Here is a 15,669-nt window from a genome sequence, read left to right as displayed (position 1 = left end):
ATGATATCATTTTATATATTCTATACTTATGCATATTACAGAAAACATAACATAAGAACAGCTGTAAAGTAGCATCAAAAAGACCTATTTTTCCAATACACACTACCCTGTTTTCAACACAGTGTAATAGTCAAAATTTAAGGGAAAGGGAAAAAACAAGGCAAACATGGAATAACTCTTACTCTAGTTTCTTTGATTTTCCACAATTTAGGGACTTACAGAGCCAAAAGTAGCAGTAGTATCCAGTGGTGACCTTTCTTCTTTAAACATTGGTAATTACTGAGAGGCTAGGGGCCAGAACATTCACAGGCAATGAATTACATGTTTTTCTTATTCATAGTACATGCTTCTTTTCATTTCTTTTTAATACATTACCTGAAAACATTTAAATTGCCATATTTTTTAATAAAAAGTGAATAACCATTCATTAGTCTCCTTCCTCTGTTGTTCATGACTTTCTAGACTTCTAGAAAGATTATCTCAATAGCATAAAATATTTATATATTTATCTGTTCCTTTCCTAATAACATATATTGAAAGAAGGTAATGTTGAAACTGTCTCTGAAAGAGATATGACCTACTATCATTTGCATTTTGAGATTCATAACATTTCTTATTATGAAAGATGGGATTACACCTACATTAAATCTTATGCAGAGAAAGATAAAACACATATGTCTTGAATCATGTAGACCTAGTTAAGGTAAAACACTGTTCACTTATGTGAAGTTATAGCATGCCTGAAGCCCATTACCCCAGGAATTTGCAGCACATTAAATTTAAGGCACTTTTGAAAATGGAAACTTATCACATTTGAAAGGTTTAAGTTGTTCCCTGTTTGCATAACTGACCACAGAGTTGATAAGAGAAGCAAAAAAATACAATACAATAAATATAAAAAATAAAATGTTTCCTACTGAAGAAAGATCATATATAAAAAAAAGCTAGTAGTCTTTACAGAAGAAGTTTAAACATTAGTCTTAGCTCTGAAATAAACTTTTTCTTCAAAAATGTTTGCCTGTGATATAAGTCAACCTAAATGAATATCTAAAAGTCTCAAATTCTGCTGAAAAGCAACTGATTTCCAAAGAATATGTAAAATTTAATTAAGAAAAATCTAATTATAAAATATGCACTAAAGATGTTTTTAAAAAGCAAAAGAACGGTAATCCTCTGTAGTTCTAGCTCAATATCAATGCAAACATAAAATACTGTACTAAAGGTAGATGTTTTAGAACTCTTAATGTGCATCCAAAAATCTTAGTATATTAATTTCCTTTGCCAATCCTGACAGAAAATCGTTTTCTTCACCAGCACAATCATCTTTCCTAACTGAAATATATTTCATTATCACCCGGACTAGTGCCTTCCATTTTTTCTCTCATTCTGCTTAGCACAAAAAGCTCAGCTATCCTTAGGATGGAAGCAAAGCCAATATTTTCTGGTTTTCAGTATTTTTATTTTCTGCCAAAGTAGACAACATGAGCTTTCATGTATGACTTCAGCCTCAGAGTTAAACAAGGTCTAAAACATAGGCTAAGATTTAGTCACTTTCTTTGGCTTATTGTTTTTTAAAAAATATGGTTCAACAGGAGGATTCATGGGAATAAAATACATTCTGGCTTTCCACCTATTAACCATATTTGTGAAGATATCCATGTGGGTAATCTTTTGTGAAAATTGGGTCTAATCATATATGGTAGTAATGAAGACCCTCTATCTCTTCAAGACTTCACTAGTTGCTCTGCAAAGTACTGTACAGTGCTCAAGACTTAGTACAGCAAAGGCTGGGAAAAAAACTGCCAGTATGCTAGTTGTAGTGTCGTAGTTTTAGGCTGTCAGTTCAATAGAAATGAACTTTAATATGATCTTCTGATTTACAGTACTACTTGTTGCACCTGGCATTATTAGCATAAGCACCTTACAACAATGTCAAGGTAGGCTGGAGGTAGAACATGAAGGTGGTTCTGGGCAGAAGCAAATTCACTCTCTAAATGAAGATTTCCCTCATGCTATCACTCCATTGTAAAACAAGTTGATGTGTTAATGAGTACCATTTCCAAACCCTTAGCAGCTGTGGGGTGTGGAGGGTTTGAGGGAGAATGGGGGGGTAAATGCGTGACAGCATGTTTTAATTTCATTCACAGAGTTTAGCTCTTTTTTTCTGAGGATACGATATTCTGCACTGTCCTCTTTTTTTTCTTTCTTTTTTTTTTTTTTTTAAACTTCATGAGTATGCTTGACTGTGTTTTTTGCTGAATTTCACAGCTTCATTCTTGAATTTGTTTTTGTTTGTTTTCATGAGCATTTTGAAAATATTCACAAAGATCACACTACGTGAGAAGAGTTTCTGCCACCTTCACAATTCCTTGCTATCCCATCCTCACACTATTTGTCAGGAAGCAGATGGATAGTCCTTATGAGACCTTCCATCAAAGACCGCTGATATACCCTCAGGCAATTCTCCCAGTTTATGTTAAACAACAACTCCAGAAAAGGAGAGATTCTTCAGCTTTTTTTTTTTTTTTTTTTTTTTTTTGCTTTTTTTTCTCCCTGCATTTGGGCAACCATCACAAGAAAACTTACATATGTGCACACACTCACATAGGCCTGCAATTATAAGACTATTGCTGCCTAGTTACTTTGTTCAATTCACAGATATACTGTGTCACCCTGATGGCTGCTAAAAATAAATAAAAATAAAGGGACCTACTATCAAACATCCAATAATCTATTATTGAGTATATATTATTCTATAGTGAAAACATTGCTGTTTAGCTTTGTAAATGTTTAACTAGAGTGGAGCAGCTTAATTTTCTGTCCTTATAACCATCAGATGTGTTTTGATGAATAAGAAAGCCCACAGTGCAACTCCAAAATAAAAAAGGAATTTGGAATGGTGTGTAGTAACAGGGGAAAACAAGGCTTCCAAAAGCATGCAATACAACTTTCTATAGAAGCAATCCTACTAGCAATCTAGAAGGAAACAGTCAGGAGAATAAATGAAACCAATGGGAAAACAGCTAGATGCAACGTTTCTATCCAACTGAAGCACCTTCCCATGAAAAGAGTGGAAAAGGCTCAGTAAAGCAACCCAAGCTATGTTTATATATATATGTACCACATATATATAGATATATATGTATGTGGTACAGTCTAACCTTAAGTTTAGACAAATAAAATGCATAATGAACATTAATGATCACAAAATGATACAACTGCGTATTTAAATTTGGAATACCCAATGTCTAGAAACAAAGAGTCACAAATGGGTAAAATTGATGATGTCGCGATTAGCTAACACTGATTTGATATTTAAATGTGGCTTTCCTCTGGATAGGTAGGTTTAAAAAGATATTACAAAATTGGATTAATACATTTTCAGACATTTTTCTTAGCCATATCGCAGTCATAAAGTTTCTGCAGGCATTTTGAATGTTGTGACTGATAGAGTCTGCTGAGATCTGAAAAGATAAGTTTTAATGACAGTCATATTTTATAGCCTTTCCTTCTCAAGGACATTCAAACTTATAGTAGTGTTGAAAAAGTGTTGCACGTTTCTTTCCCAAATTTCCATCTTCCCTCAGCTGTTTACAGATGAAGCTTACCACCTCCCCTGAATTGTCTCTGTGTACATTTGCTTCACAGTTACAAAAAGATCAAATGTGGGCATAAATAAAATATTTAATAACAATTTTACTGTTTGCATGGTATATATAGCCTTTGTAGGTAAGACATTGGATTTGGAGTTTTGTTTTGTTGGTGGTGGTGTTTTGTTTTGTTTTGTTTTGTTTTCCACTAACCATTCTCAGTTCCTTTCTGTGTTCTGCATTTTCATCACTTAAGACATTTAACACAGCTGCATTATTGTTCTCAAACTACCTGCATGCGACCTATGGATTCTTTCTCCCTCCCCCCCCTCCCCCCCCCCAACAAACAAACAAGCAAACAAACAGAGTAGCGTATTCAGGGATATCTGGAGACATGTCTAAGTAGTTCCTTGTCTAAAATAGCCCAAGGTATGAAGGTGAGCACCAAAAAACTATTATCCAAAAATCACACTTCTCTGAAAATGGACTCACACAAAAGTACAGTTTTTAAAAATCTGCAAGACATACTCACTCAGTGCATAATATATCTTCTTAAAAAAAAAAAAAAAAAAAAAAAAGAAATCCACTTTTGCATTGTATTAGTTATGACCAGGCACTGGCCTTATGTTTTGTACATTTTCAGTTGCCAGTTTCAGAGATTGAAATACTTTGACTAGAGTGGCTGTGGAGTCTCCTTGTCTGGAGATATTCGAAACCTGCCTGGGTGCCATCCTGTGCAACGTGCACAGGTGACCCAGCTTGGAATGGGGTTGGACTAGATGATCACCAGAGGTCTCTTCCAACCTCAACCATTCTGTGATTCTGTGAAATATCAAATGGTCATTCTTCTGTGAACAAGAAAGACACATATATGGGTGCCATATAACACCAGAAAGGCTAGATAGTTCTAAGCAAGTATAAATACTTAAAAAAAAAAAAAAGCGTAATTATTAACTGGAAAAGATAATTGTTTTAGGTTCTTCTTTCAATTTGAATGAAAAAAATTACCCATATTTGTACAGGAAAATTTGGTAGGTATAGTAAGCCATGATAAACTTAAATGGTATTGTACAATAAAAATCAGAGAAATTATGATTTTACAAATTAGATTCCCTAGGGTTGGTCCTTGTTAAGCAACAAAATATGAAGCAATAACAATGATTTTTTTATGTAATAATTGAATGCATGCTGAAAATTTCTTAAAAGTTCTGTATGAATTTTACGAACAATTTTCAGTTTCTTAAATGAGTAAAATGTGTATAACAAGATGGACATAAATGTTTCGGTTAAAAAAAAAAAACGTTAAAAACTTCTATGATCCAGCATTTGAAGAGCAAATTATTGCTCTGATTTAGAGCACTCTGATTTTAATTTCCCTAATATTCCTTTTTACCTAATTCCTTAAGGAATAGGCAACATGGAATTTCTTTTCAAAGATTTATCTGGTTAGTGTCTCATATGATAAATGGTGCTGAATAACAGCGAAGTTTTTGCTTTAAAAAATAAACTCCTTTTACAGAATGTGTAAACTTCATGTACTTCATTGTTATTCATGTATATAGTTTTGCAATGTTTATTCTGCAAAATAACTTCTATGGGGCTCCTGGACCATAGTATCTTTAATCAGTGGGTAATGGGTTTTAACCCTTCTTGAAATTATTACATTGATTTTTTTTATAGTATATTGCTAAACATTGTTAATGAAAACAAACAAAAAAAAGACAAATTCAGGTGTAAAAACAGTGTAGTGCAATCTTAAAAGATAATTGAAAAAAAAAATCAAGGAAAAGCAGATTCTGTACTGAGATTTTTAGCTAATGCAAACAGCAAAAATGGTTTGACTTGAAGAGCACTATATAATTTACTCAACATAGCTATGGATCTAGTCGTGTAACTCTATCACAAACTTTTCAAGGCAATGAGTATATCTAGAATAAATAGGTTTCTATGGACATTAACATAATTGCTTAGCTTTAGCATTAGAATGATATAAAACATTTTTTCTCTAAACAGTGTCCAACAACATACAACTCCGATTCTTATTTAATTTTGTATTAACATAAGACACTGACCTGAATGAAAAGTTAGAAAAGGATCATACCTAAACTGTACTATAATTTATCTTATTTCAATATCTGACCCATAAAATGTAGCTGTGAAGGACTAACATGTAAGAAGCTTTACCTACTGCATGCAGATTTCATATCAATGTAAAAATAAAAACACACAACATAAATCCTCTTAGCACTATCAATGAATATATTTCTCTGACAATCTAGGTTGCTTGTATTGACTGAAGATCAAGTACTGACACTAACAATATAGGTAGGAATAGAAGATTTGTTCTGTCTCCAACTAAAAGAACTACTTTCTTCAAGGTTTTACAACATGAACTGTTGAGGCAGGACTTAAACTATTTGATTACATGTTTAAAAATAATAAAATAAAATAAAATAAAATAAAATAAAATAAAATAAAATAAAATAAAATAAAATAAAATAAAATAAAATAAAATAAAATAAAATAAAATAAAATAAAATAAAAACAATAAAAAGCTGAAAGTTGAACATTGTGAACTATGAGACTCAGATATTTTATGTAAATGTATCATGCTTACTACTTTTGGTATTTCTTTTATTATTATGGACTATTCAGTATGTCATGTACTAACAGTATTTTTTAAATAACAGCATAAATATAAGCTGATCCATACAGCTGACACATGTTTAGTTAGTTTTTCTGGTTGATATAACTGGTATATATTTTGCTCCTGGAGAAGTATAAAAGCCCAAATGTTCAGTTATAAAGGAATCCTTAATAAATTTACCCAGCTTATTATGTACTAAGAGTGTATATGCACACAAATGTGCATTTTAATAAAAGTGTTTTAAATTCAGCATCAGTTACCTTATGACAAAAAAAATAAATATAACCATACTTGAAAGTAATACTTATTTTTGTATCCAGAGATATATAATACTTGAAATATTTTACTGGAAATAGAGAAAGAGATAAATGCGAAGATGGCATGCTTTTCAAAACCTGGAGTAATTCTGTATGTTTTGAACCAAGCTTGATAAAGTTTGCTCAATAAGGTTCTGTAGAGTAAGCAATCAGATAAAAACATATCTTCACAACAACAACAACAACAACAGCAACAACAAAAGTCCATATTTATAGGACTGATTGTGATTACCTATTGTGAGAACATGCACCGCTCATTTGCTGGTGAGATTTGAGAAGAATGAGTGAGAATTCTATTTTGCCATTTTTTAATTTTAATGTCAGGAACAAGCTGTTGAGTCATTGACAAATTCATCTTTCCCTCTTAAATTCCTACCTGAGAATTTGAATTCAGTGTGGCAATAAAACTCAGAATCTGGGGAGAAAAACAAAACCCCAATCCATCCACCTTCACTTCCTCTATATAGCTGATTTCAGGAAAAGCAGGGTTCATCCAACCTTAGTTAGAATCATAGAACCTGAGTTGGAAGGGATCCATAAGTCCAACTCCTGGCACCACACAGGTCTGCCCAAAAATTCAGACCATGTGACTGCACAGTCCAAATGCTTCTTAAATTCCAATAGGCTTGGTACAGTGACTACTTCACTGGGGAGCCAGTTCCAGTGTGCCACCACCCTCTCAGTGAAGAACCTCTTCCTGATGTCTAGCCTAAACCTCCCCTGCCTCAGCTTGACACCATTCCCACGGGTCCTATCACTGGTGATTACAGAGAATAGATCAGCGCCTTCCCCTCCACTTCCCCACGTGAGGAAGCTGTAGACTGCAATGAGGTCTCCCCTCAGCCTCCTTTTCTCCAGGCTGAACAGGCCAAGTGACTTCAGCCGCTCCTCATGTGTCTTCCCCTCTAGGCCCTTCACCATCTTTGTCACACTCCCCTGAACGATCTCCAACAGTTTTACATCCTTTTTGTACTGTGGTGCCCAGTTTTGCTATGCAAGAGTGATCCACTCTAAGCCAAGCTTGTCTAATCTTTCTCCCAGCTTCACTCTCCATATATTGCAGAGGAGGCCTAAAACTTGGCTTGCACTAGAAGTTTGGGTTTTAGGTAGAAAAGAGGCCTTTCAATTTTTATTTTTCCAGAAAACTCAGAAAGCCAAGATTTTTCAAAAAGGAATGATAAAATAACATTATCATTTCCCTTTTAACTAGTTAAGTAATCATTTTGCATTTCACCTATTGCAAAATTAAGGAAAAAACAGTGAAGGAATCAAAAGATTTTTTAAAAGGGGGGGGGGAGGAGAAGGATGGGGTTCTTCCAAAATGACTTTGTTCTTAGATAAAATAACTTTACATTTTCCACTCATCCATTGAAAACTACAGCATGGATCATTTGGTGCTAGATTTAGCTACACCCTTTAAATTCAGATCGGTTGTTATATGACTGGGAAATATCAGAGACATCCATTAAAATATTAAGATAAAAGAAAAGAAGATAAAAAAATCAATCACACATTGAATTAAAAAAAAATAAATCTTGAAGTCTACTGTACAGATCCTGGAGTTATATTATATTCTCCCTGGACTCTTCGGTCAGCGTTACTGAGTTATAAGAATTAGTGACTCTGACAAACAGGGTTGTTTTTGTTTTGTTTTGCTTTTTTTCATACTGAATCATCAGTAGATATTTTCAACATTCCTAATTTAACTGACATTTAAATCCTGATAACCATTTTATTGATAAACAAGTTTTAAAAGTTTGAGAATGTAAGTACAAATACAATAAAATAGACATTTAGCAAAAATGTATGACTCTACTTTCCCAAATCTAAAGATGAAATTCTGTCAAACCCATCAATTAATTAATCTTCTGATGTGTTGACAACAAAAATTTTATTATTTAATAAAGTTTTATTATTTAAGGACCAGCTTTTTTATCCAAAGGCTACAGTGTAGGTATGCTTCAAACTATCCCTGCCATAGACATCAGTCACATTACTACCAAAGAACTTGTTTTTCTTTAGCCCAGTCAGAAAGGCCTAGAAGTGGAAGCACTTTAAAAATATATGATCTAAGAATGTGTATTTTATTTGAAAGACACATAACTTCTAAATCTGCTCATACACGAGTTATTCTATTTCAGTAGCCTTTTGGAAAGACTACAGAAGAATAAGTTTCAAGATAATCTGAATCCATTCTAATCCAAATCACTTGCAAAATTTTATCCAAATATATCTTTGCAGCAGGTGCAAAAAGATTAGTCTTAAGCACCACACCCATGGGTCAATTCTAATTCTTGCTCCCTCCCCCCCCCCTCCCCCCCGAAAAAAAAAATGTAGTTTTAATTCGTTAAGAATTACCTTTTAATGAAATTAAGAATACACTTTTAGAGCTTCTGTTTAGTGTTGTACATAGTATTAGAACATCACCTAGTTTATCCAGAGCTGGCTGAGCTCCAGTAATTGGAATAATGATCATTACATGTTTGTTCTGTTCTCTTTGCATTACTGAAAGCTCTGGCTGTTTAAATTGAAGGCAATATATAAACCTAAGACTATTATTACTGTAGAATAAAGGACCCAAAAGACTCAGAGAAAAAAAGCACAAAATTATAAGCATTAATATGATAGTGATCTTTGTTTCTCCATATTCCAATTCAGACGTGACTGCATAATGATATTATGTTATCATATTGTTTAATCTAATCTTCCAACAAACATTACAGCATAACGTTATAAAAAGCTTATTCGGGGAACATTAATTTGCCTTGCAGATTGCAGAGTACGGAAATAAGGCACCTTCTAGTTTCTCTTTTCCGTTATTGACAGAACTTCTAGTAATTGCTCCTCTGGAAGAGATTAGAGAGAGTGAAGGTTAAAACTAAGAAAGAGAAAAGGTAAATAAATCAAGTAGGGGACAAAGATCTGCAATTATTTGCAATGACTGCAAAATATTTGATTTTTTTTCCTAAAGCAAAAGGGTATTTTCTCTTCTACAAAATAAAATGAATTAAAATAAAATAAACTCTAATATTTTAATTTAGAGAATGCTAGTAAATCTCTTTTTCTCTGGGTTCTTATCTCCAGTGACATAAACCATTTCATTTGTCGACAACATTTAAATAGCAGGTATTATTTGAACTTTGCATCACTTCAAAAGCCAGGTAGCAGCCAGAAAATAGTGAGTTATACTTCTCACCACCCAATCTATCGGACAATTGTGTGAAAATTCTTTACAAAGCTGTTGGTGCTCCAAACACCGGCTGAAATGATCTGGGGATGTTCCAGACAGTCCACACGAATGAAAGCTTTCTTAACCTACATTAAATCTTGATAATACAATAATGAGTCTTTTAAAAGGATCATTCTAATTCCCCTATCTAGTGCAATAAAGACTGTATACAGCTAATCTGCTTTGCCCTTTCAATTAAACTCGTCCAGGACGTTCTACGTAGTCAGCACCCTGAATGAGTCATTAAAATTCTCGTTCTGTAAGAGTTGTGTGCAGCGCACTGTTGTTTCTAAATTCCATTAAATCCAAATGGTCTTTATCGCCCCATGACCACTGTGACTTCAATCAGCCAATTTAATTACCTTACCAAATTGTCAGCAGAAGCAGCAAAGAAAAACAGGAAGGGCTGTGACGTTATCAAATTGAAATCTTCCTCTGCGCTGTTTAATCTGGAGCAGTCAATAACAATGCTTCTCACCTCCTTGCTACCTTCCCGAGGCTCTTAACCTTACTCTTCTTTCAAAGATTTCTGTTGCTGTTTATAAGACTGATTTTGAACTCGTCTCCGTGAGGATGTTAACACGTATTGAAAGCTTCTTGTCCTTGGCAGTAAAATATTCGTTGGCTCTAAGTGCTGGAATTACCAAACCACGGACCTCTAGGGCTGCTACAACAAGTGTTTACTTTGCAGATATTCATCGCACTCTGGATCGGAAGGCAGGCTGCTGCCTTCACGACCAAAACCAGCTATGTACGTTCTCTCGTTTCTCTCTTAAATACACGCGGAAAGGTTGCATCCTTCCACGAAAGAGTGCCAGTGCAAAATCCAAAGGAAAGAAATTGCACATCAAAGAGATCTAATGCATGTCCATTCCGGTAAATCTCTACTTGATCACCCAGCGGCTATTTATCACTTGAGCTTGTCTCATAACCTTTTGCAGAGGCTTAGCTCTCACTGCTTTTCCACGTCTTTGCTGGCTTTAGATGGTAAAAGTGGTCACCTGAACCTTTGAAACGTATAGCTCGACAACCACCGGCAACTGCACAAGCCATGGACGCAGAAAGCTGGCCTCCTCGCTGGTTTTGCCAAGCCCTGTCTCGGGAAAACAGTTTTGTGGAGATAAACTCAATCCGTTTGAGCCAAAGGAGCTCAGTTAAGTAGTATGGTAGATTACACCCCTGCCGCACCTTCACGAGAGAGGTTTCCAAAGTGCAGAGTTTCCCTCTCTAAGTTCCCACAATGGATTTGAAAATTAGGTCGTTTTCTATTCTGTCCCAAAGATTACATGATCATCCATAGCTCTGCTTTGCAACTATTTTAACTGTTTTCCTTTTGTGTAGTAAAACGGGAAAGTGTTAAGTTTTGTAATGATTTGGTGCGTTGGCTTTGTTTTTCTTTTTTGTTTATCTATTTTTCTTCAGAAAATAAAAGGTCAACAGTAGGAAATTATTTTGTGAAGAGTTCAAAACTCTACCTTAATTCCTTGAAAAGTATTCTACCTCTTTCCTCTTGGTTTTATTTTGTTTTTAAATTAGGGGTAGGCGAATACTCCTTCCCTTGTGCCCTCCTACCCCTTTTTATATATATAATACATTCTAACCCGCAACACTCATCTACCTTTCTCATCTGCTTGAAGCCGGGATTCACTGGAAATACCCATAACGCCAAATCAGCGACGAGGCAAGACTACAGACACGGGCCTCTGCTTTTCTTTTCTTTTTGAAAGAGCTGAAGTAAGGAGAAAAAAATGCCCGGTAACGTGGGGAAACTCTTAGCAGGCCAGTGGGCTCCCTGAGGAGGAGATCCGAAGTCCTTCGCACACTTTCACTTGAGTTACCTGAGGGGGAATTAGGAAACGCAAGGGCCAAACCTCTTTCACCTCCCGCTCACTGTTCCGTATTCAAACCTTTGATGTAGGGAGGACGGGCAGGGTTTTGTTCCGCATTGTCTTCGGCAGCAGGGACAAGGCCCGAAGCGGCTAATTTAAATAAAGAGTATTTTAGAGTAGTCCAAAGGAAGTAGAAAGCATAGGAACCGGGGAGAAAAGAGGGGTTTTAAGTAGCCCGGCGTCTTACTGCCTTGGACGAGACGAGTAGGCTTGTGTAAACAGGTGAAGAGTTGCTGATGGGTAACAGCTCTTAATGGCTTGTTCATTCAGCCTCTTGAGTGCTGGGGTGCCCCGAGGGGAGAAAAAAGAAGAAGCGAGCGGGGCCCGGCGGGGCCGGGGCTGGGGAGCGCAGCAGCGGTACGGAGCGGCCCGGCTCGGCCCGGCCCGGCCGCGTTACCGGAGCTTCCCGGGAGCTGCCGTCGGGCTCTTCCACGGGAGCAGAGAATGGGAAAGCTACGAAACGCGATCCCCGATAATGGAGCGGATCTGCCGACGGGCACAGATTGGGGCTTTCGTACGGTGCCAAATGATAAGGGAACGGTTTCCATCACACTTAGCTACGGAGAGACAAATGCTAGGCAGCTGCTTTTCTCCTTTCTCAAGCTGGGACCCGGCCCTTTATCCACATTAGTGGTATACACTTAGGTTTAATTTAGCAATGTTTTTTGTTCTTGTTTGAAACCCTCGAGTGTGGTGGGTACAAGCCTCACTCTCAGTAGTCCCTAGGCTTGCCCGTGGGAAGCGATTCACAAACGGCAGAGGAGGGGGACTGGCCGCAAGCCCCATGAGGTGAGGTAGCACTGAGGAAGGGTGGTGGTGTGATGCCCAAATACCACGTTGCCCGACTCGAGTGCCGCCAGAGAGTGACTGATGCCATCACAGCAGCCTCTCACCATTCCTGCTCCACAAAGCACGGACAAAAATAACCTGCTGCCTTTGACCCAGGCGGCTCGACTTCCCTGTGTGGTTGCTAAAAGGTATGTGAGAGTGAGAGAGAGAGAGAGAGAGAGAAAGGACGTGCTGGCTAGTCCCAACAATGACAGAAGCCGTGGGAAGGACAATGCGAAACCACGGTGGTTAATTTGCACAGGAGGAATGAGGGGGCTGCAGCTCTGGCAGGTTTCAAGCTCTCCCCCGTTGCCATAGCGCTGCTGGCTGAGTAAGAAGAACGGGGGCTGGCAGGCTGCCTTCTGGAGGGAATCTCCTCAGCCCTCGCTTCTCGGGAAGGACTCCACGGGAAGGCACGGGCATCCCGGCCTCCTGGTCGCAGAAGAGACAGATAGCACAAGGAGCCCGGAGGAGTCGGCAGGGAAATCCCCTATCAGAAATAACCAAAGCTCTTTCACAAAACTCCCTGTTCCTTCCCTCCTCCCCGCCATGCCCTACGCACAGAGATGTCACCCTCTGGGGAAGGGGCTGGGCGGCTCTGGCGGTCAGAGTCGCTACGCACCTGGACCAGGCTAAACCCAGACTCCTCACAGCAGGGATGTGCAACAGGCCCGGCTGAGCAAGGGGAAAACCTTCCTCGGGCTCTCTTACGTCTAAGATCTCCCATACTAAAATAAGCCAAACAACACTCCTTGCTTCCAAGCCTCACAGCTGGGTTGGCGACATTTCTTTTTACAGACAAGAAAAAGGAGTCGGTGCTTCAGAAGCAGGCTCATACTTCGCTGCTACAAACAATGAAGTGAGCGTAACCCATTAACCGACTAGATGACCCGGAGGCAGTTCGGAAGGGAAGTTAGCCTAGAAAAACACATTCCTGTGCCACCATGTCACTGGGTGCTGGAGTCCCGCTGCACCAGCCTCGGGTGTCAGGATCATTGCCAAAATGCTGCTCACCAGGGCTGTCTCTACAGGTACGTTGGATCAACAGTTCAGAGAGGATGCTAACCTAAAGGAGGAATGCTCACCTCTTTCTAATGGTGTTGCCGGGAAGATACTTGTTTACATAGCTACCTTTGAGATTAATTGAAGGGTCCTGGAGACCGACCCTCGGCTCCGGCTATGAATCCCGGTCTGGGGAAGGACGGACAGATGGACAGTGCCAGACCGCAAGCAGCCCCGGTGCTAATTTCACGGCCATGACTATGGAGCAGACTGAATGCAAAATAAGCCCCGCAATGATATACGGACCCGTTTAGCCATGTCCAAAGAAACAAGCATTCCTGAAGACGGTTGCTAGGAGCAACGTGCCTTAAGCACCACCTTTAGATCAGATGGAAGCAGAAAGTAAGTGCTACTAGGAATTCAGTACACGAGATCAGTAGCAGCCTGGTGACTTTTTCATCATTACCAACCTTCCCCACATAAAAGTGCATACGGGGGGGAATTTAAGCAAAATTAGAGGCAGACCGAGGCGCTACTCCCAGGCGAAGACTAGAGCTTTTAGTGCCCCACGGAAAGGGTTGTAGCGGCTGCTAACAGCTTACAGCGGCCACTGAGAGAGCAGGTGCTTTCCTCCCTCCAGCCACTCTGCCGGCAGGCACAGAGGATGCCGCTTGTCTGGGGATGCAACTTTCGGGATGCCCCCTCGCCCGCTGCGCCTGCGGTGTCCGGGCGGGCGCGGACCGGGCGCGGGGTCCCGCCGTGGGGCCCAGCCCGGAGGCGCTCCCCGGCCAGCACATCCTGGCTCGGAAGTGAGGTTAACTTTCCCTTCCGTCCTGCCCTTGCTTGCTGTAAAACTTCTGCAGAGGATACACAGCGGCCGAAATTCCTCCCTCGCTTGCTTTCTTATGCACACGTACACACGCGCGGACACACGCAGAGCTCTTAAGGTTAGTTGCATGGTCCGGGTGGGGTAGTCTTTAAACTGTGAAACCGCTCTGCTCACCTTGAAATTTCATTCCGATAGATGTTTTTTGTTCTCCCTTCTTCCCTCTCTTTTTTTTTTTTTTTTTTTTTTTTTTTTTAGGGGTTAGGAGGGGGACATGTTGGACCTCTTAGAACTTTCCCCGCGTATAAAAGCCGTGTTTTTGAAGAGTTCCGTAAAGACTCTTTCGCGATCACGGAACAAGGCATAAACCATCTCTTGTTTAACCCAAAAGGCCACCGAAGTGGCAAACGCTGCCCGGGAAGCCAGCCCGCAGGTCTCGCATTACAGCGTCGCGCCCATACGGAGTCGGCTCGGATGGAGCAGGGACGCGCGACCGAAACTTAACAACTAGTTGACAGATTTTAACTGATCAAGCACTGCGTTAGCCGTGCTTTCCACTACTATGGAAACAAAAAGGTACATTACGAGGAAGCCACGCAAGCTCCGCAGAGCCTTAGGCAAACGCGTTTGCCAGTCATTTTTCTCTCCATTGTTATTATAATTATCATCACCGTGCCGTTACTACGGCTACAATGAGCTGCAGCGACAGAAAAAACACACAGCAATTCATCCCTCCGGATGCAAAATGCACAGGGACTTCGGTGCTTGACTCCGGTAGCACGTCCCAGCTCTCCCCCTGCACCCATTTCTGAGTCAATCCTACGTAAATCGCATTCAGGCTTAAACGCACAATGAAAAAGTGTCGGGAAATCTTACCAAATCTTAATACATGTGTAGTTCCTTGAGAATATCCAATCCACAGTAAGCAAAGAAGGAGTCTAGTGGTGCATCTGAAGACTGGATTAGTTAGAATAGGGGAAATAATCTTCATGATGTTTCTATGCACACACGCGCTGCCTTACTTCCCCCTTCTAAGCCGTCAGGTTTCCCGGTAGGGTGAGAACGAGGATACGTAAACTGATGGCCCTCAGACACGATCACGGCATGGTCACAGACAGAGGAGAGAGTCTACGCTTCCCAAACCCATTAGCAATCCCTGCATGTTCTTCATTCACTGCGCCAAGGAGCAACCTTCAACTGCAAGGAATGGTGGGACATCCATGTTAGTCGGGGGAGAATCCTTGAGAAATCCAAACACACACAATGTCCAGCCGAGTAAACCTGGGAGGCAAGAAAGGAGGAAAATCAATAGGTAATCCAGCTCGAGAAACCGCTGAGGTA

General features: G+C 39.4%; 1 protein-coding gene across 1 annotated transcript in view; it reads right to left on the bottom strand.

Moving 5' to 3' along the window:
* GRIK2 (glutamate ionotropic receptor kainate type subunit 2) overlaps window positions 1-15,319 on the bottom strand; it is a gene marked incomplete at its 5' end in the record, with an annotated part of 393,079 nt that extends 377,760 nt beyond the window's left edge. The window contains one exon of the mRNA XM_082757228.1: window positions 15,205-15,319. Coding sequence (XP_082613354.1) covers window positions 15,205-15,319 — 115 coding nt within the window. The remainder of the gene's footprint in view (window positions 1-15,204) is intronic.
* Window positions 15,320-15,669: the final 350 nt, after the last annotated feature.

Source organism: Aythya marila (assembly GCF_965140915.1).
Source record: "Aythya marila genome assembly, chromosome: 3".
Lineage (NCBI taxonomy): Eukaryota > Metazoa > Chordata > Aves > Anseriformes > Anatidae > Aythya > Aythya marila.
Note: the sequence above shows the minus strand (reverse complement) of the source record. Positions and strands in the feature narration are given on the sequence as shown.